Source organism: Camponotus floridanus, unplaced genomic scaffold, assembly GCF_003227725.1.
Source record: "Camponotus floridanus strain SB8 unplaced genomic scaffold, Cflo_v7.5 scaffold74, whole genome shotgun sequence".
Lineage (NCBI taxonomy): Eukaryota > Metazoa > Arthropoda > Insecta > Hymenoptera > Formicidae > Camponotus > Camponotus floridanus.
In genome coordinates this window covers 50123-73628 of record NW_020229843.1, presented here as the reverse complement: position 1 = coordinate 73628, position 23506 = coordinate 50123, and the positions used below count along the sequence as shown (strand labels likewise).

The 23506-nt window shown below is 25.1% G+C and overlaps 1 protein-coding gene across 18 annotated transcripts in view; it reads right to left on the bottom strand.

Moving 5' to 3' along the window:
* The window catches only part of LOC105253785 (serpin B6), a 33037-nt gene extending 14695 nt beyond the window's left edge, over positions 1-18342 (bottom strand). For 10 of the 18 annotated variants that reach the window (XM_025414016.1, XM_025414018.1, XM_025414024.1 and 7 more), the window contains exons 1-7: positions 14877-15065; positions 8683-8804; positions 8171-8350; positions 7807-8017; positions 7168-7385; positions 6819-7013; positions 6601-6736 (exon numbers count right to left, since the gene is read on the bottom strand). In XM_025414016.1, coding sequence (XP_025269801.1) covers positions 6601-6736; positions 6819-7013; positions 7168-7385; positions 7807-8017; positions 8171-8350; positions 8683-8804; positions 14877-14895 — 1081 coding nt within the window. In that variant the 5' untranslated portion in view covers positions 14896-15065. Of the gene's footprint in view, positions 1-1116; positions 2509-2965; positions 3109-4021; positions 4405-6600; positions 6737-6818; positions 7014-7167; positions 7386-7806; positions 8018-8170; positions 8351-8682; positions 8805-14876; positions 15067-18193 lie in introns of those variants that run through there. The other 8 variants (XM_025414012.1, XM_025414015.1, XM_025414013.1 and 5 more) reach the window with 5 other exon arrangements.
* Between the last annotated feature and the right edge of the window lie 5164 nt (positions 18343-23506).

The window sequence follows — 23506 nt, the reverse complement described above, 5'->3', positions numbered from 1 at the left end:
GACTGCTCAACACAAGTCTGCGAACTGTAAAAAATTGCTTCTTACATAATCATTTGATTAATTAAGTCTTTTATTTTCTATATTATAAACACACACTTTGTTGAACTGCTTCGAAATGAAATAAATTTCTATCTTAAATTTCTATTTCTTCTTTAGGCTCTCCACCTTCTGCTTTAGCAGAAAATTTGCAGCTTTCTTTCAGTATACAAATAAGAGTTATGATATTTTGACACCTTAGAAACAATATATTTTCTTAAGAAATCTATCTCAACAATATAGTTCTTAAGGAAAGTCATCAAGCATCATTTTATATAATAAAAATATATATAAAATTTCTTTTTACAAAAAAAATTTATTTTTCTATTTTCTCAATTTTATTTTTTCACGTTAAATAATTGTAAAAATGTACAGAATGCGCCACGAAGAAACTGTTGATTTTTGCATTTATAATATTTTTCATATAATATACATAATAATAAAAATCTTAAATAAACGAGTGGAAAAAGTAAAACTCTTTTGCATCTCCACCTCCAAAAGTACCTAACCAAATTCAATCTAAAATTTTCAGTCTAAAATTTTCAGTATAGCTTTGTGCTCTTTTTTATGTTCTTATCTATATATAACAACGTTATATATATAATAATACATTATCAAAATATTTACAAAAATAAATCAAAATATTTACAAAATAAATAAATATTTACAAAATCAAAATAAATAAATAAAGGTAGGATTAGGTTGTGTTAAATTTTTGGGTAAGAAATGCAAAGATAGGAGCAAACCCCTTCCTCGCCAATATATTTATTTTTTAGGTACGCACAATGTAATATTAAATGATTATCAGCTCATCAATCAGTTCCATAATGTGTCAATGCAGAATAATACGGAACTAATAGGTTCTCCAGTTTTAAAGTGTTATAATATAACTTTATATTATAACTTTTAAAGTATTATAATTCTTTTTACGAAAGAAACACTGCAAATTTTGAGCCAAATCAAGACAGATAATTTACTTTAAATGGTTTAACTTATTATCGATTATCCTATCACAAATGTTTGTCAAGCTGTATAATTATACAACAAATAGTTTGACATAAAAATATACAAACATGCATATATTTAAACATTCATTATCAAATATCATTTAACAAACGAATAAAAAGCATTACATTATTATGATTACAAAATATCACAATGTTTGTAATTTTTTCAAGCTTATGTGATTTTGGAAAAATTTGAGACTTGGAAATCATATTATCATAATTCGATAAATAACGATGACTAACTCGCTAAGAATGTCTAGTTAATACAAGACTAATCACAATAAAAATTATAAATATTATATAGTAATGTGACCAGTCTAAAATTTTAAGATTATCTTAAATAATATTTATTACATTTTCTTATGGCACATTTATATGGCCGCCGAATAAAAATATGGCTGATGTTCCCTCATTATGATAAATACATATAAGATAGAACAGCTAATCTAATCTATGTCATATGTCCATAGATCTATGTGTGTGATTTCTATCCAAACACTTTCAGCAATTAATAATTTAGTAAACTAAAATATCTTATTATGGGGAGGTGGGAAGACATTCGCTTAAGCATTCAAGATTTCTTTCACCTATGTCATGAATATGTTTTGTCATCATCTTGAACTTGAGTTCGATTTTTTTATTTCTTATCTATTTTTATAGTAACTGTTTACATAACCCTCGAATAAAGATGTGAAAAACGATGTATCGTTATAATGAATATAATGATGAAATAGTCAATTTACGTCAAACACTAATTGATGTATAAAAATGATTATATAATTGTATGATTTCTATCCACGTGCTTTCAAAAGCAATTTCGATAATTGTGGACAAAGTGTACATAGACACTAATTTATATATTCATCTGATTATTTTCAAAAGTTTTTTCTTCCATATGTTATATAAGCGATATATGTTGACACCACTTTGAGTTCAATATTTATCTTATCAATTAGTTTAACCAAGCACTACATCTTTGAAATGCAAATACGCAAACATGTTATATACTAATAAACGATCCATGTTATTCGAAGATGAAAAAAATAAGAAAATTACATATATGGATAACAAATTTAAGATTTCAAGATCGCATTGTTATAATGAGATCAAACAAAAATATTTAAATAAAACAAGAATTATATTAAAACTGAGTAATGTCAATATCAATAACATGCTCAGGTAACAAATATAAGTTATATGACATCAAAATACTGTCATTTGATGTTCAAATCTGATTGCTTTTTATAAATTTGCTAATAAGTACTATAATGAGAACATCGAAACGTTAAATTTTTTAATTATTTACGTAATTTCTATTTTATTTTTGGCACATTTACACGACCCTCGAGTAAAGATACGATCGATGTGTTCTTCTTATAACGAATATAATAATAAAACGGTCGATTTATGTTGAACTGTAACTGTGGAGGTGTCCAGCTTATACTAAGTGGCACAATTAGAACAGCTGCGAACAAAATATCAATAATCATAATGTCGCATCAACGATTTAATAATATTTAACGATATCATTTCTTTCTCATCATTATAGCCCAAGCACGAATGTATGCTTTGCATTTTATTTTATTGCAAATTTGATTCTTTGCGTAAATATTCCCCCTTAGATTTACTACCGATTGTTACTATTAATAATATTTGCCAAATGTTTCCAAATTTTTATGTAAAAATTCCGTCATTCGATAAGTCTTTCAGAAACAGAGTAATAATCATGTTGTTAATTAAGAGTTTACGAGCTAATCGTTTATATGTAAAGTATAGAAGAATTACACAGCAAGACAAGAAGAGTTACACTAAATAGCGATCGCTAATGATAAAAATGATGGAACGAAAAGTAAAAGAGAGAAAAAAGATAGGCAGATTAATAGGCAAATCTTACAAATCGTTTAGTTGCCACATTTTAATGATGCTTGCATATTTCGTTAATTTCTCGGATCATGCATGTTGCCTCGAAGTAGTTCAAGATCGTTTGACGCTCGTATTACGAACGAGAAAGGCCTGTTTGCTTCGAAGGTCACAAAATCAGGTAGAAATCTTCGGCTGCTGATGCCTATCGAAGAAATGTCATATCCCACCATATAATCTTTTATGATAAAATTCAAAGAAGCAGCCAAGAAGCGTGTCCAAGTACTTTTAGATGGGTTCAAGATGCTGAAGAGAAAGTTTACTTAAAGTTTTCATTCATTATATTCTCCAAATAAATCTTATAGTTTTAATGTAGTTAAAAAAACATATATTTCTATGTACTATAATATTTAATATATTCTACATATTGTATATTTACATAATTACGTATGTTATAATATAAAAAGATTACATTATTAAAACACTATATTATGATATTGATATTAATGCACGTGCTATTAATAATTTAGGACAATAATAATATTAAGTTTTATTGATATTAGTTTCTATTATTTATTATTTTCTATTTCTAACAAAAATAAAAATGCCATGGATAATTTAAAATTGTGAAAATTTAAATTGTTAAAGAAAAGTCTGTGTCTTTTGAACCGATTTAAATGTACTTGTTATTTTAAATCCTCACGATAAACACGCTGCATGTAAAATTTGGCAAATAGAACTAAAAAAATAATCAGCAAAAGAAAATCGATCACAAAAAAATTTTCAATTTCAAAGCTAAAAATATATCTACAAAGCAAGAGTAAACATCCGAATAAAAAAATATACAAGTTTTTCATTTCTGTAAAATTGTCAAAGAACTATTAATATTTTATATTGTTTTATATTTTCGAATAAGATTCTTTTAAAACTCTTTCTGGGAATATTTTTTAATATTAATTTTACTTAAATAAATTGTCAAAATTTGATATTTTCAAATTTGTGAATAGTCAATCTTGGAAAGAATTTAAATGATTATAAAAATTAAAGAAAGAAATTTAATTTAGATATAAATAATATCAATTTTTATGTCTAGCATCTTTATGTTTGCATATCGTATATTATATTATGAGATACTTTATTGATCATAAATTATGTCCCTATCGTTTATGTACTAGTATTGATACAAGTAAAAAAGATATATGAAAAAATATATATTGAATATATATATTTTGAAAAAAAAAATCCTCTCGAATATTCGCGTCTTTGTATATATAATAATATGTGATAGATGTAAAAAGTAATTATTATTTTTTATTTTACTAATTATTATTTTTATCAATGTAATGAATAGATATAAATGTACATCATCGCTATGACGCTATCTTCGTTATAAATAACGTAAGGTCGTTGAATTTAACGATCGCCAGGAAAGGATGATCGACTGCAAAGGTAATGGGTTCCAATGGTTTCCAGACACTGGAAAGTGGTCTGACAGAGGCACCTGTCAGAAGATTATTCCTTGCATCAATTATTCGTTTTAATCAATAAACTCGTCAAATGCATCTTTATGCGCCCAAAGAGCACAGATGTATATGTGAGAAACACTTAAATGAGATAATACTCATGCGAAGATGTTTAATCTGAAACGTAGAGGCTAATTAAATTTGAGAGTGCAGGAAAAAGAAAGAAGAGCTTGGCATACCGTGATAAATATCATTGATATCGTTCGAAACAATGAATCTCCAGTACCAAAGTCACTCGCTTTTTTTTATTAAATATATTCTTATATTCTCTATATATTTGAAAGCTATTTACTCGTTTAATTTTCTAGTCGAGATTGATATTATTAATCGTATAAATTCTTTAGTTCTGCATTTCTTTATGTCATATATATATATAATTAAATTAAAAATAATATTTTTTTGTAAGAATCAGCTGTAAAAACTGCCGAAACTGTGGAATTGTCGAACTGTGAAATCAAAAAAGAGTGCGATCCACTTCGTCGTAGCAAAATGCATAATTATAATTTTTCAACGAAAAATTTCGTGGAGAATAATCTCATGACACAAATTCCCAGACACAATTACTTCTTTCAATAAAATAATTATGTGATTAGCTCGAAATATTTTTTCTCAAAATTTCAATACTCCTCCTTCCTCTCTCTTTTTCCTCAGTAGAATTCATTAGTCTGAGTTACTACTGCAGTTAGACTTGATTAGCATGATTAAATGACTAAATAATATTGTTCATTGCAATGAAATTTTATATTCACGCAGATATCACAGTACAACTGTTGTCATACGATTATATCATTATCGTGATGATTTTGAACCGCGAATTTTGTGACAATATGTTAATATTGAATGATTTAATTCTAACGAAGATGATACATTGAGATGAATATCAAGTCTGAAGATTTACTCTCATTAAATTTCTGAGCTTCCGTTGTTTTAACGTCCAATCATTCGCGGATTTTTCAGAAATTGGAAAAATTTGTAAAGCCAGACTTAAATGCAATATTGTGTTTAAAATTTTTCAAATTTTAAATTTGAATTATTTGATTTTCAATTGTTTATGTTATTTAATTTGTCTGGAAAAGTTAGATATGAAGTTTAGAAAACTATTCGTAATACATCAAACGCAGGCTATGTTTGTATACTCACCGTTATGTTTTCATGTAAATTTGACACTAGTCACAAGTCACAAGATCGAAATGTAATTATTATAAAATCTTAACAAGATTTCATTTGTCGTTATAATTCAAAAACAACAAATGACATAAATATCAATACGATTATAACGCTATATAATTGATATAGTTAATAATACGATTAATAAAGATGCATGTAAATAAAAAGTGCATGATCAAGCAAAATGCGATGCGATATAATGCTTATTTACAATACAATAGTAGCATCCCCATAAAAGACAATTAAGACACCATAAAGGCATAAAAAAAGAAAAGAAAAAAGATGTATTAAATAATGCAGATTGAAATATGTTGATATAAAAAGCAAATGTAAAAAGTATGCCAATATAAGAGCAATATTTAGCTTTTCACACTTATGTCAGCTTAAAATCACAGCAGCGTATAAAATCACATACATCCGTGCCACAGAAACTCCGAGAACAAAGAATTTAAATTTTTGCAATATTAATACAACATCAATACATGAACAGGCATACATACAGGCATCAATACATGAACAGGCATACATACAAGCATAATGAATCATCTTTAAAACAATTTCTCAGAGTTTCTCAGAAGCGAAAAAGAATCTCAATGTATCCCAAAAATAGAAATTAGCGAAATACTATCTTTCAAAATACTATCTTAAAAAATACAAGATCATTATTTTCTATTGTATTTACTATAATTTTTCTTTTCACGCCCGTTACTACAGTATTATCACATTATTAAATTATATATTTTTTATAGTTTTATTGATATTATAAATAATAATATTTTATAATAACATAGAAATTATAAAATAAATTCTAATAAATTAAAAATTGAGAGATAAAATAAAAATAAGAGGTAATAAAATTCGATAAGGATATATGTTTGGAAAAAATTATTTAAATTAATATGTTTACGTAATTAAGATTTCTCTGTATTTGAAATTGAAGAGATAGTATTTTGCTCAACTTTGATTATAAACAAGAATATGCAAAAAATAAAACGAGGTATACTTACCAGTAACGGCGGCTGCTTCGCTACCCTCCTCGTTTACTTCAATGAAAGCTTTTTGCACGACTTTATCGATCTTCAGGCGTACGTCCGAAATGCCACTAAAATTAGCAGAATTGCTGAATGGCTCACTAAGACCCATCTGTAACAAATAAATGTAATAATTGCGTATAAGATATCTGTAAAACGGGTAAGTGGAGCATTCGTGAAATATTGCGATATACCTTTGCAGATAATGTATCTGTAAGATCCAGTTTGGTCTCGGTCTTGAATTTGGGCAAAAACACCCGGACTTCGCGCTCATACGTTTGGGCAAGGCGTGTGCTACATTCAGCGGAAACTGTTTCGAGATTATTGATTATCGCAGATAGACCATCAATTTTATCGGGTAGAATAATCACCATGCTAACTTCTTTATTCTGCAATAATAAGTATAAACTGAAGTTTTATGAAGACCATGAAATGAGATTTTCAGAGAAATGCAGCAAAATGTAAAATATTTCACACAAAAATGAAAAAAAATTCTTGCTTCTCTGCTTTGAAAAATATCGAAATTTAGGAAAGCAACATTACCGCGTACGGCAGTTCGATGCATTTAGCCTCATGTTTCGGCAACTCGACATATTTGTAGTTGCCCTTCCTGTACATAGTAGGGACTGGAGAAGGTTCGGGATTGGCATTCTTATGAAATGGGCGGTCGACGGTGTTTATTGGATCGAACTTATGAGCCCAATTGCCTTTAAAGTACACAGCGTTCGCGAGTATCAATGCAGTAGATGGATCCAAATCGCCTAAAATCAAAATAAACAATGTTCACTATCGATTCAATAAATCAAATAATTTTAAAGATTTGATCTGTTATGCTCTTCATCACCTCGATATACATAATAATGTAATATTATATCTCTCTTATATAATTTCAATATTCTATATTTATTTATTTCTATTATATTCTATATTTTTATTTTTATATTTATTTCTTTATTATATTATTTATTTATTTAAAGTATAGAAATATATATAGATGTTGAATTTATATCTGAAGAGTTAGAGCATGCATCATTTTGTTGAATTATCAAATTTTTTATTATTCCATTTTTTATTATTCTATTTTTACATTTTAAATTATTAGCAAAAACAAAAATAGAAGAAAACGCGGTTTTCATCCTTTCTTCATAATTGTATAACAAATAAATATGAATTGTTTTTTACCAGCTTGTATGATATTATTGATGCGATTGTTGGTCTTCTCCTGGCACCATGTATTGATGGTATCCGCAGCCTGCGCTTTTTGGCTAAAATCTACCGGCTGGATGTCAGAACGGTAATATGTCTGGAGATCTTGTTTGTATTGTGGTTTTATTAGGAAATTTTTGCCGATAAATAGCTTGTTAGCAAGCTTCAAAGTAACATTTGAAACATTCTGCAAAAAAAAGTATTCGTGTCATCTTGATGAGAAGATTAAATATATATACAATATATTAAGTTTTATAAATCTTCTTGTCCAATATACTCGTATATATATATATATATATATATATATATATATATATATATAATAATGTTTGATAATTACGTTCAGGGTATCGATGAGACTCTGAAAACCGGTCAGAGTCTGTGTCTTCGACGGAAGTTTAAGTACATCCCTAAATTGCGCCTCGGTAGATCCGGCGGCGCCATTAGCAGCCATGCTTAAAGCAATATCGGCACTCAAGGGAGAAGTTATTAGATTATCTTGTTGTTCTTTTGCAACAGTCTAACAGAAAAAAAATTGTGCACTTTGAATATTATTTCATTACAATTTCATGCTAACAATATAAAATCAATTTGATGCATTTGTATCGATTATTTTATTACTGAATTATTGACAATTTTGAACATCAATTATGTTATATTAAAATTAATAAAATTAATAAAAATTTAAATATTGTAGATATAATAAGAAATTCATTTTCAAACAATTATTTTATTGATATGATTATTAAATTAATAAATAATATTTAACAAAAAAGCTATATTATTATGTCATAATAAATGCTTAATAAAAGCTTCCTTTCTCTTTAAAAATATTTAAATTCTATTATATACCTTGACAAAATTGGTGGAAAACAGTTGGGCGCCCTGAGAGACGACCTGAAGGTCTGCGTTTGTTTCAATTGGCGTTGCCATAGCTGATGCAAACAGGCAGAATGCCAAAAAACTTTTTTGTACTGCAATAATGGAAAAAAAAAGATTAATGATAAATGTATTTTGAATTCACCATTATGTTATTATAATATTAATTTAATTTTGCGTTTTAAAATACATCAATTTTTTATATTAACAATATAAAATATATATATATATATATATATATATATATATATATTTAAATGATTAAAAATTAAATCGAATTGGCAAATTAAAGCCACACCGCAATAGTTGAACCACAAAGAAGATACAATACTTTCTTTTTTCCAATTACTCGTATATTTCACATTAAAAATAATTATATTAAAAAAACGAATGTTTCGGATCATCTTTTGATACTTCTTTAACGCGATGTTAACAATGCGCAGAGTGCGTTACAGAGTGTTATATGATGTATGTGACGCATTAAATTATAAAAATATTTGTCCTTGATGCATAGATAACGTTACATTGCAATTAACGTTATGCGCTTCAAATACCATGCTGTGGCTTCGGGCCAAATTTTATTTAATTTTGATATATTTAAATATTTCGCTTATATAATTATCCTAAAAACAATAAATAACGTATATAAATAACTACTTTCATCTCATTTTCTAAATATAGCGATATATCTATATTGTTTAAATTTAATGCAAAGAAATGGTCAACACTATAGAATCGCTGTTGAAAATTAAATACTTGCACGTGAAAGTTATATATAAAAAAAGTCTTGTACAAATGGTTCAAGGTAAACATGAAACTACTACCATGAGTCTCCTATACACACATTTACATTAATATTATATATCAATACAATACATGTGAATCTTTTAAAAATTACTATGTAAAAATTAAAATAATTCGAAAAATAATAATAGTTTCATTATATATATATATATATATATATATATATATATATTAAATATATATATATATATATATTAAATATATAATTTTATTAAACATGTACACATATTCTAAAAAAATAAATATTTAATAAATATTTAATAAATATTCTGCTCGTCCTAATTAAAATATTTAATAAAAAAAATAGTTAATATAATTAAACTAATCTTTTTATAAAAAAAAAACTTTATTAAAATTTAAACTACTCCAAGTTATGAAGTGTTTAAATAACGCCTTTTCTACTTACATTTTTCATTCATGAATATATAGTATAAATAAATTTTCTTTTGATTACATGGTTCTATATTGATAATTTTGCTATTTTTTTCCAATTAAATAATTCCGATGATAAATCATGTATTCATTCGGAAATAATGATTAGTAATTATTCATATTTATGATTATTATGCAATGATTATAGATATTCAAGAATAATAGTAATAATTTACCGAAATAATTTTTCTCTCACGTTATTCTTATAATTATTATTACATAATTCTTCTACGTTATTTTTTATTACAAATATTAGTTTTTTCGAGGTAAAAATATAAGCGATTTAAATTATAATGTTTTTATTCATTAATCGCAATGCTTTTGGAAGATATACAGAATAAAAATAATTTAAAATTATTTACATAGTATTAAAATGCATAAAAAAATTGTTATCATAAATAATCTCAAATAATTTAATGCGATTTGTGTTATTGCCAATTTAAATTAATAATAATATAAAAATTGGATACCTTAATTTAATAATAATATTAATTATTTTTTTCTTCCTATTTTCTTTGAAGTATTTTAAATAATTTAAATAAAAATTAAAAATAAAAATATAATTAAAGTCTACATATAAAAAGAATTTTTTCACATAATCAAGTTAATATAACTAATTATATAAATAATAATTATTCAGTTTACAAATTTACATAAATTCAAGCCAAAATATTCAAGTTAAATATTATCATTATTATTATCATCTTTAATTGCACGACATAAATCTGTTTTTGATAGATAATACATTATGTTTGCATTTAGCATTATTACTATTAAAATTCACAAATCTTACGAATAAAATAATGATACAGCAATAATTTAAAACGTTTTCTTGATATTGTTACCTCAATCGTCTGTTTTATTTCAATTTCGATATGGCATAATTGCACAACATTATTATTTCTTGTCAACATTTTATTTCAATTTTTATGAGATTTTTATACGATATAATCACCATTGACAAATCATCAAAATCGAAAATTAATTATGGTCAAAGTTTAATGAAAAGAGATAAAAAGAAACAAACAAAACATGAAAGCATGATACTGCAGTGATAATAAAAGATATTACTTCAGCAAATGTACGCAACTTCGTTTTATCAAACTAATGGAAAGCACAAGTTTGATAAGTATATAATATATTGACGATAAACAGACGGCAGAGCGCTAACAACATGTGAGTTAAGTAATGCATAATACAGAATGAAAGATTATCGAATATCTTTCTTTCTAATCATTTATTTTCCAATCTTCTTAAAAGTTAATTTAAAAATTAATTTGTTCAAAAACTTTAATTAAGTTATCAACAAATTAAAAGTCTCTTATAAATGTACGAATAAGAAATGATATAAACTTCAAATAGCGAGTTTAATTTTTTTATGATAAATATATGGAAAATATATTTTTTACGCCACAAATGTAACTTATTCTTAGATTATCATAGCTAAATACATTATTATTTTTATATTTCAGGTTACCTAAATTAATAACATAATATTTCGTCACTTATTCGCTTTCTAAACTTAACTCATCGCAAATCATTAATTTTGTTAGTCACTTTAAATTCAACAATTTGATAATCTGATAATCAAAAAAAATTACTCTCTCTATTCTTTATAATTTGGCCTTCAGTGTTTCTTATTAAAAGAAAGAATAAATCTAGGAACATTCCGTATATTCAATTGTATCGTTGCATAATAATTTCGCATAAAGAATATGAAATATATATAACTTGATGTTATATGTGCGTGCTAATGCGCAAAGAAATCAAATCAGTACTATATGTGTCTAATAATATTTGTCTATATCTCCAATTATTAAGAAAAAAATCTCGCTCGTATGATAACGAGCAGCAAATTAAATACGAAATTGCAAAAACTATTGCTATCGTAAATGTGATGTAAGAAGATTATTAGTAAAAAATAAAAATATCAAAAAAGCTATTGGCCTAAAAGTATTATCTGGAAATAATATTTAATTTTATTACAAAATCGAAAACATTCATTGCATATACTAATAACACAAGCTGATTGGCTAATTCTCAAAATTGTTTAAAGAATCGATCGATAAATATATGTAATGAGATTTTCTCATATTTTATGATGAGATATAAATAACAAATATTTCTCTCACGAAGATTCCAACTAAGCCATTAAATTGATATTTTCTTATTGGGAAAAACCCATCAACACGTTAACAATCTCGTTATGTATATACGACTAATCATGTATGTATATATATATATATATATATATATATATATATATATATACGAGATGAATAATTCTCGTAAATACACATGTCATAAATATGTTTTATAAATACGTAATTTATATTGTAAGTTTATTGGAATAAACTTAGGGCAGCAATTTTTACAACTTTCTCGATAATAGTTAATAACTTTCACATTTACTATAAAAAAAAATCGATGGAAAAACATCAATGGAATAGTCGAAATAATTGATCAATTAATGCCTTATGTAAAATGAGACAATATAATTACTTTTTAAATAATTTTTTAAATAAAAAATTCTCAAAAATTGTAAGGTTTCCTTTTGTTAAAATTTTTTTCTTTCTTTGACGTTGATGGTGCGTATTTTTTTCTTACGATGATAATTATACAAAGAATTCTTACAAGAGATTATTTTGTGCTTTTTAAAGTAAAATAAACTGTTATGCAAGTCACCATACATTCTGAATTGAGATATAAATCGAGTCATGATCATTTCAAAATGTATTTCGTGAAATAAAGGATTTTTAAATGTAACAATAAAATTTTATTAGATCGTTTGTGTATATAATACACTTTTTTGCATATAAATATTAAGTGTAAATCATGAATATTAAAATTGTAATATGATAGAAAAGAATATTCATGAATGAAAAGTATTAAGAGAATTGAAAGAACTCAACATTATCTTATTTTTTAAAGATTTATAAAAGATTATTTGATCTTATTTATTTATATAATATTAAAAAGAATATAAAAAATTTATTATCAATTGAAATCAATGAGAACTGAGAGAAAAATAGAAACTACAATTATTAAGTCTACAATTATTCATATATATATATATATATATATATATATATATATATATATATACAAAAAAATATCAAGTATTCTTATTTACCAAAAAAATTTCATATATATAAAATATATATATTATATATTATATACATATATATACATATATATATATATACATATATATATATATATGAGATGAATAATTCTCGTAATACATGTGTCATAAATATATTTTATAAATATATAACTTATATTGTAAGTTTATTGGAATAAATTTATGGTAGCTATTTTGATATGCAATCATTTTTTCAGTAATTTATATAATAGCAAAAATCGCAATCATCTCGAGATCCAGCATAAATTTGCATGTGGCTGATACAACTAGATCGTATGTATATATATTATGATCACTATATATATATTTTTTTTGACATGGCCATACTAATTAATTGATAATGAAAGAAAAGATCATACTACGCAACTTGACGTGAAATATAAAGAACAAGAACAATATCCAGAGCTCGCGGATCACCTTGAAGCTAATATCACAAGAAAATTACGACTCTCCAAGTCGCATTATCACCGATTTGGCAATTTGGTATGTATCGATAAGACGTCGTCGTCAAATAAGAAAAAATTTGACGAAACATCGATAACGGTAGCAGAGATCATGTTTGGGATTATCACTACCGCGAGAGTAATTGTATTATTGATAATCTATTTGACCTTATTACGAAAGAAAAATTAAAATGCTAATTAAACTAATCGAGTTCAACAATTGAATTTCAGATTTTGCTTTTTTTCATTATTTATATTCGCTCTCTATCTTGAATATTATTCACCTAGCTCGTTTCGCGCGAGCTACTTATCTTTCTTAGCTATGTTTTCAATTTTTTTTATTAATTAATTATTAATTATTAATTATAGTATTATTATTATTATATATAATATTATCATTAAATATATGAAAAAATTGAGGAAATGTTTGTAGATATCCGAAAATATTTAAATTAAACATCTTCAGTAATGTGTTTCTCTAAATTAATTTTAATTTAATTTAATTAAAAAAAATTTGCGATATGAACTAAATTTGAAAAAAATAAATAAAACAAGTATATATAAATCTATGTGTTGTCAAACAATTCTGAAAAATTGATTTTATATTGTAACTTCGAAAATATAACGAATTTCGAAATTATATTATATTATATATAATTTAATATATAAACATAAGAATCAAAACAAAAATAAAAGTGATATGTGTCTCGAAAATCATTGGTAAATAGTTCAGTAATTAATCAAAATGAACTATTACTTGAATAATTGAACTATTTATTTGAAAATAATTATTATGTTGTGATGAATATAATTAATATAATGATTTTATACAATTTCTGATGAATTTGTAAAAAGAATCATCGCTATTGTTTATATTGTATTTTGTAAAATGATGCGTATTTTTATAAAAATATCAATTAATCATTTTCAAGATATATATATCTAATAGCTAATATGCAATATTATACATAATATATAACAAAAATTTAGTTTATACAATACATTTACAAGAAATCTTTATCGATCTAAAAGAAACTAAAAATCAACAATTGAAATCTGCACAATTTCAATATATTATTCAGTTCAATTTTCGATGAAGAGACTTGTCAATGTCTTTAACAAACATAAGAAAGTTTTGTTCGTGTAGCCTCAAAATCTGTAGACAAAATCGAAATTACATCTGTTTTCGATTTCTATTCCACGCGTTTCGTAGATTTATAAAGGAAAAATCAAATTTGCTTGCATCTAAGATTGATCGTAAATCGAAAAGGAAATAATCCACGCGAGATAAGAGTCAATCGAATTAGTCAACGTTGCTTTCGATTGATGACGAATCTACTTACATGTACACATCTTGTCCATCGAGAACTCGTTTCCTTCGAGCGTCAAATGCGGACTGTAAAGTACAAGCCGGCAAATGAATAGAAATCGTTGATATCCCGTCCGGAAAATCCCAGCTCTCGCCGAGAGGAGGGAGTCCACCGACGTAGATGATCGTGATGGTGCGACCAATCGTGAAGAAGCGCGCGTTCAAACGGCTAAAATTGCCGTGATACTTAATTGATCTTCGAACGTGACCCTGAGAAACTCACACGCGTCACACAATGACCCGACATAAACACGCGAATATCATAGAAATCCGAAAACATCATTACATTCGACAATCGATCTGTTTCCCTTTTTTTTTGTCTCCGAAGGAAGCTGACTGATTCGATCTATCGCACCGATCGTCAACTTGATCACGATCGAGTCATGAACGAAAGACATAAGACGACGAAGAAATTAAATCAATATAATCCATGAAGTTTGAGACAAGAAAATAAAATTGATTTAAATCTTCTATTAGTTACAACATCGAAAATTGAACTCATTAAAATAACAATAATTTTAGTTAAGTACTTTTAGTTCTCTACTAAAGTCATATTATTATTGTGCTTTTCATATCATTCTGATCGTTTTTTTATATTCATCTTTATCAAATATTGCCTAATGTGTGTTACAATAAAAAAATCCAATTTTAAATCATATCTTTTTTACAAAGAGTAAATTAATTGTTTACCAGTAGAGAGATTCTAATGACCAAAGGTTAATAGAGAGATTAGGAGAGAGACTACAGAACTTTTTTACTCTCACTCTTCGCGAGATAGAAAATCAGTTGCCTAATAAAAGATTAAATTCATAAATGTTGTAATAAGTATTTAATGTTTCCTGTTCAATTTAATTTTGATAAATAATCACAGAAATAATTATCATATACTTTTATGCTGCTATTTTTCTACATATATATTATCACATATAAATACATATTGTAATATTAAGTATCTTGTAACACGTCAAGTTTATACCTTGTCGATACCTTGATAACAGTTGAATTTTCGAAAAAAACTCTGATACAAAAGTTATTAAGTACTATCGATAGAGTGACTACAAAGCACCCCTTTCCATTTAAAAAATAATTTTTTTTAAATTCTTGATGTAAAAACGGACATTTAAGGTTATTCAAAGTCATCAAAGTATGTGCTCCTGCTTATCCTACTATTTTCATAATGGATGTCTTCTACCTATCTCTTACCGTTTTCGAGAAAAACACGGTGGACGTTTTATCAGAATCACCTTGTATATACATAGCTATATAAAAATATATTTTTTCTACGCAGACCAACAGGAAAAAAGTCGCTTGAAGATATGAAGTAAAACCGGTTATTCTACGGGATTATCCTGAATAGCTGCCAACATAACAGCCTGTTATATCGTAGTATATCCCGCAATAAAGATAGAATATACAAGAGTGAAATTGAACACTTCGAAAGAATAAGTGCGATTAAAAATAATTATAAGCAGTTTTCAATTTTTTTTAGACATGTAAAAAATTTTTAATTCATATAATATAGTGAACAAACACATCACAATATATCAATTATTAAGTATACCAATTATAACAATAAGTATACTAATTATTATAAAATACAAAATAAAAATTTTTTATAAAAAATAGTTAGGTCCATAAGATAAATTAATAAAAGTTAGAAAATATGACTATCAAGGACCTTTAATAAAACGCAGTAATTAAAACGTAGTTTTCTTAAAATTTTTTTAATATTTAAAATTAAATAAAAAATTTAGACATTTCGGTCCAACTGAAAAGAGCCCGAATTGAATCGAAACGTCTAAACGTTTTTTTTTTATTTAATTTTTTTATTTAACTTTAAATATTAAAAGATTTTTGAGAGAACTACGCTTTAATTACTGCGTTTCATTAAAGGTCCTTGATAGCCATATTTCTTAACTTTTGTTTAACCTTTAAAGTACCAGAAAAGCCACTTTTGTGGCTCTGAACAAACTTCGAAATTCTGCGTAATGTTAGTATATGTTAATATATGTAATTTATATGGAAAGATTTTTGGGAAGAAACATTATTTTAATGAAAAAATGCAGTCTAAAGATTAATTATTATAAGTATATATAATTTTTATAAGTATATCAATTATTTTGAAAAATTAGAGCATTTTCAAAAATTAAAAATTATTTTTAAAAATTCTATTTTTAATATATTACTGCTTTAAAGTAAATGAAAATGTAAAAACTGTATTTTACAAAATTAATTTTAAAATTTGCGCGCACGCACACACATACATATTTTTATCATATACACATATCGTATTCCTTATACAGAGTGTTTCAGACCACCCGTATCACCATTTAAAAACTAGAGAAGTGGTTATTTCAAAAAAGTATAAAATTCATTTTCTTTTTAAATCAGGTGCGCTCTATCGAATGGTGATATTTTCAACTTCTGGTTCAGGAAAATAAGCGATTCAAACTGAAAGTGCATTTTTTTAAATGGAACTCCCTATTTTTCAAAAAACAAAATTTGTTGAACAAATAACTGTTCGTATAAAAATCTTTTGTTACATAGATCTTTTGTACATAGATTATTGCAAAATAAAAACGTTTTTATTAATCCTCTCATACTGTTTTTGAAAACAAATTGCCTAAACATTAATATTATAATTTGTTAATGATGAGTTGGAAATAAAAGAAAATCAGAATTTATAATATATGTTAAATTTCTTAAAAATATCAAAGCTCTCATAAGTCTTGTAAGTATTAAATTAAAAAGGAAAAAATATACAAATATTATATTATATTATCAAATTATTATATGTAATAATATATAAAATATCTTCGAATATATAACGAAGAAAAAAAATTTATTCTCTGCTTTAGTGTCAAAAATCCGTAGGATCAAATTTTCTCTTTTAAGAAAAATTATTTCAGTTTTTATCAAATATTATATATAAATATATAAATTATTTACTAAATGACTAAGAATAATTATAATTTAATATTATATTACTAATAATAATTATAATAATATTATACTACTAATAATAATTATAATAATTATATTTGAAAACATTAAAATAAAATTACTTAATTATAATTATTTAATTTTTTTGTTATTTCAGTAGTCCATAAGGCATTGGGATTTCCAGTCGCATAACTACGCACAGCTGTATACTCAGCAAATATTGACGTCAAACAAGTCTTTTTGTGATAGGTATGACTCATACGCGAGACGAGTCGGCATACTTTCATTATCATACACCAATTCTTACAAATATAATATATAATTATATAAATTTATATATCAATTTACCTGATTGACGAATCTGAACTTTCGACAGTTGACAGTTATCTTGTCTACGTTTGATTAAGAAAACACATATAAACAATGAGTTTCCTTTAAAATATCTACTCTTTCTCACGCTCTACACTCATTTGTCCACCATGTCAACATCCATCGAGTTTTAATCGATTCAATTATACGTTCGATTCATCGTCTGTTACAAATCGACATATCGTCAAGAATCGATAGTGAAACTAAATATACAACATACAAAACGCGCATGCTTGAATGTATCAAAAGGTGTCGAGTTGGCAGCAATTTAATGTTTATCAGTCGCGAGTTTATTCCTCGAATCAGAGTTATTTCTGCGATATTCTACGATAACATATTGATTAATTATGAGCAATCCATATCTAGAATAATTAGAATTAATACAAAAAACAGAAGAAAATATTGAAAAAGTTATGATCTTTTAGTTATTTTCTCCTAATAATTATAAATAAATTATCTCCAATTATTTTGATTAATATTTGTGAAAATAGTTCACTTATAAGTGACATAAAATATAATATTATAAGTAATTGAACAATTAATTATAAAAAGTAAAATAACAAACTTTATCGATCCAGTAATAGACTTTCATTGGATTATCAATCCAATGAAAAATGGTTAGTAAATAAACAATATTAATACAAAATAAATCGATAAATAGGCAATTTTAAAAATATATTTTGCTCTAGTTTTGATATGATTAACGATATATATAATTAATCAAGTTGGAAAGCATAATTTTGCCGATATAGATTACTACGAAAAGCGATTTGATGGCAAAAATGACCATTTTTTCATAGATTAAATCGAAAATTAAATTGGATTTAATTATAATGATATATTATTGAATTATATTACTATACTATATTATACAGAACGAAAAAAAATTATTTATTGGTGCTTTAATATCTAAAAGTAATTAATATAAAAATAATATTAATAATGACAGCTGAAAAATATCATATCTTATATTATCTATTATATTTTATATTGATTTATCATGTTATTAAAAAGTATTGCTGAGTTATCTTACAATAAATTGATTAAATATCACGTTTAATATCATATATTGTTCAATGTAGAAAATGTAACATAAATTAAAAATTATAAGAATGCTTTTATATAATGACGAAACTTTTTATAAAAATATTATTTTACAAACCTACATTAAAGGCAGTGAGACTTTTGGTTTCTCTATGGTTGAAAAGGCGTGTCCTACGGATAGCTGACTTAATCACAATATGAACATCCTCAATACGAACGTAGCTTTTTACCTATTGATAAGATTACTTTAGTTGAATGTATGAGTTATTGTGTATGAGCATTCCAAATCGAAGCGAATGAAAAAACCTAAATTTAGCCCATTGCGAATAACCTAAAATAAAATAAATAAGTATGCATTTTTTGTTATGATAATTTTGATTTTTGCAAATGACGTTATGACAAACAGAAATACGTATAAGATGAATTTGTTTTTAAATTTTCCATTAAGATATAGAAGCCTAACTTTTATTATAATTATTGTAATTATTTATCCTAATTATTGTAATTATTTATCCTAATTATTTTTTAATAATTATTTAACTTATTATTTATCACGTTTTAAATTGCATTAAAACATCTTAATGATATTTATGGAAACATATATGCGTATGCACTGATTACATTAACTTATCAATAGAGTTCCGTCTTTGAAGCTATGATAACTTATCTAATCATCTGGTTTAAAAACAAGTCAGTTAAAAAAAATTTTGTTTATTTTTTTATATTTTTCATTTCATAAGAAAATGATAAAACTAATTATAATAAATACGAAAATCAAATAAATACATTTAAATGTATAAAGTATAACTAGACAGATCAGATTAAATGTGTGATCGATATTTTTGTATAAAAATTAATTAAAAAATTATTTTAAATATTTTAAAAATTTGTTCATTTTTAAAAAATTATTCATCTAATATATTCAAAAATCGTATATAGGATAGAAACAGTTTAAAAATTTGTTCATTTTTAAAAAATTATTCATCTAATATATTCAAAAATCGTATATAGGATAGAAACAATATAAATCAGCATGTCCTTCAAAGAGAGGAAAATCGAAAAAAGAGATGTGTCGATTAAACTGGAGGAAATTAAAAACAATTGGCACAAGTCTACTTCGAGAAATGACTATATATAATACATAATATAATTATAGTTATTCTTGTCTTTATGTATATGTTCTTTTCTTTTTAATATTTTAAATTTATAATACTTTTAGTTTTATGTACATACTGTTACTTTTTTATGTACGTGCTAAATCTTTTCCGAAATTTTTTAATGTTTCCTCTAAAACTAGCTAGCCATGAGAAGTCATAATGGAACTGCAACATTTGCTGTTAACATTTCTTTTGCAAAGATCGCAGCTGCAGCTCAGTTTTTGTGACGGTTTTTGTTTACGATAACATTTAGGAGGACACAGAGGTGGTTGTGGTTTGGTTTCGCAACAGCAAGGAGCATAAGGGTCCTAAGGATAAATTATGATTGATATTGAAAGAGAAAGAAAGAGAGAGAGAAAGAGAGAGAGGGGATTCAGTTTAAAAATGTGTAAAATGTGTTTAATTCTTATTCAACTTTAAATCCAGCATAAAATAATATACAATATGTATATGTATATACATTAATTAATTTTAAATATTATATTTTATTTATAATTTTAATAATTTATTAAAATTATAAATTTATTTATAATTATTTATTTATAAATTTATTTATAATTTTAATAATTTATTAAAATTATAAATAAAATATATTATTTAATAAATTATTAAAATTATAAATAAAATATATTATTTAAAATTAATTAATTAAACTTATTTCAAATTTTGTAAAAAATATATTTAATAAATAAAAAATATATTTCATAAAAATAGATTTATATTAAATATATATATAATACAGATATATAAAGGAAACTTTTTATGTAAATTTTTGCACCTATTCAATTTACAGAATGTCATTAGATTATAATAGAAGATGCATATTTTCCCGATAATAAATTTAATAAACGCATAATAATATTGACATATTTTATATATTTTATACCTGCATTTTTATATAACAGCAAGAGATTGTTTTGGGACAAATTTGACTAGGAAGTATGTATGGCCGTTTTTCGATACAAGGCAGACCTATGTCGATTTCTTCATCTTTCTTCAATTTAGAGTCAGTACATTTTTTTCTTGACTTTTCTTTCTTAGAAGGACATGCCGATTTAAATTGTTCCGTACCTTGTTTAATTGCTAAGTGTACTACAAGAGTAATTATACAATTTTTTAAATATTTAAAGTAATATTTAAATAATGTTTTGTACAAAAAAATCAAAATTATTCATATATATGTACGCATTGTCAAATTATAATACGATATGTAATGTTTGATTGACAAGATTCTACGGGATTGTGCACCAGTTGTTCATTAAAAAACACAAATGTACCGCAATCGAATAATCGATCAAGAATACTTCCACGTGATGTATCATCCATCATAATGACTGGTGATAAAAAGACCTTTTTATTTGGATTTCATTATTATGCGAAAATGTGGTAATAATTATTTATAATTTGCCTTGATATGCAACGAGAATGTGGTATGTAACAGTTATCAATCATTGGACAAATGAAGTACATATTACCATAAAAAATAACAAATTTCAAGAGACTACTAATATAAGTTATAAATAAGTTAAAATCAGACTTCTGTGTATTTATTATTTATAATATATAAAAGTTTGTGATTATAAATTTCACTTTCTATTCAAATCCCGCGTTTCTTAAAAAAAAAATAAGAAAAAAGTTTCTGAATATGCATCATACATCTAAATGACATGTCTAATATCTTCGTATATTTCAGGCAAATATTTATTTGATGAAACTTTGACGTGATAAATTAAATGAACGATAAAATAAATTTACTAAATATTTGTTTTTATTTAAACATTTGCGCCAAAATACAATATGATGAATAAATATTTCTTTTGTATATTATTTAAATTTTATTGTATTATCATCTTTTATATAAGCAATATATGTAGAAGTAGAAGCACAGAGAAGAAGATAAAAGTAACGCATGATGTTACCTGCCTACTTTAATATATTTCTTACAAATTAATGAAATTTACCGATAGTTGGCGTCACTTCCCAATAATATAAAAAAATCCTCTCCAATTTTTTTTAAATTCACATAATACAGTATTTCAACAAATTTAAATATGTAAGATACAAAATATGAGTTTAGAAACCCGAGAAGAGGCAAATATATTAAATAATTTTATTAATATAGTTAACAAATGCACTGAGTTAGGATCGCGCAGAGTTCATTTAACAGAATTAAAATCATATTAATATCATAACTCGGATATGAGATAAAAATTTATATCATACCTTAATGTGATTGCAGCGGTTACAGCAATGTAATTGCAGCAATGGACTAGTTCTGCTTTTTCAATTTGTGATTTTTCATTGGCACTCTGTTCCACAGAATTCACTTGACAAAACTATCACTTGTACCGATGCGATATACATACAATGAAAAATAAAAAACAATCGTCCGCGTTAATTTTTTTCCATTATTATACAATTATTTATATTATACAATTATTAATTCACAATTAATTTAAAACGTCACTCGGATGCGATAAAATTTATATTCTTATAATCAGATAATACTCGTATCATATATATAATTATGATCATATTAATTGACAGTAATCACTAGTATTAACTTCATTTTTTGGCCACTCCCGATACTCGGATAAGCATCTCGAGGTCACAAATAATCACAATACTTTACAAACGAGCGCGAAGCACGAAATTTCGTATCGTATGCAAATTAAATATAGCTGTCACTCATTCGTGCCAACTGTAGCATGTGAATCATTTGAACACTAGTTTTTATTAAATGTGACGTTGGATGCACTTTATTTAACACTATTTTCGCTTCAAACTTTTTTAAAAACAATTTAAATAATATTCTAAATTAATAAAATTGATGTAGTTTATGCATTATTATTTTTATAGTTCTTTTTCTTCTTGATCTATGTTATATTCGAAAGAGATGAAACAATCAGAAAAATCTTGCGTTTCCAAACGAAAATAGCGTCAAATGAAGTGCACTTAATGACGCGTATGTGTGCATATTAAATTATAAAATCATCATAAAATAATTACCACTAATTATCGATAAATGCGTTGCAATAATTATCAGATAATTCTTATTCTTGTATTGTAGATCGCAAAAGTAAAGCGTTCG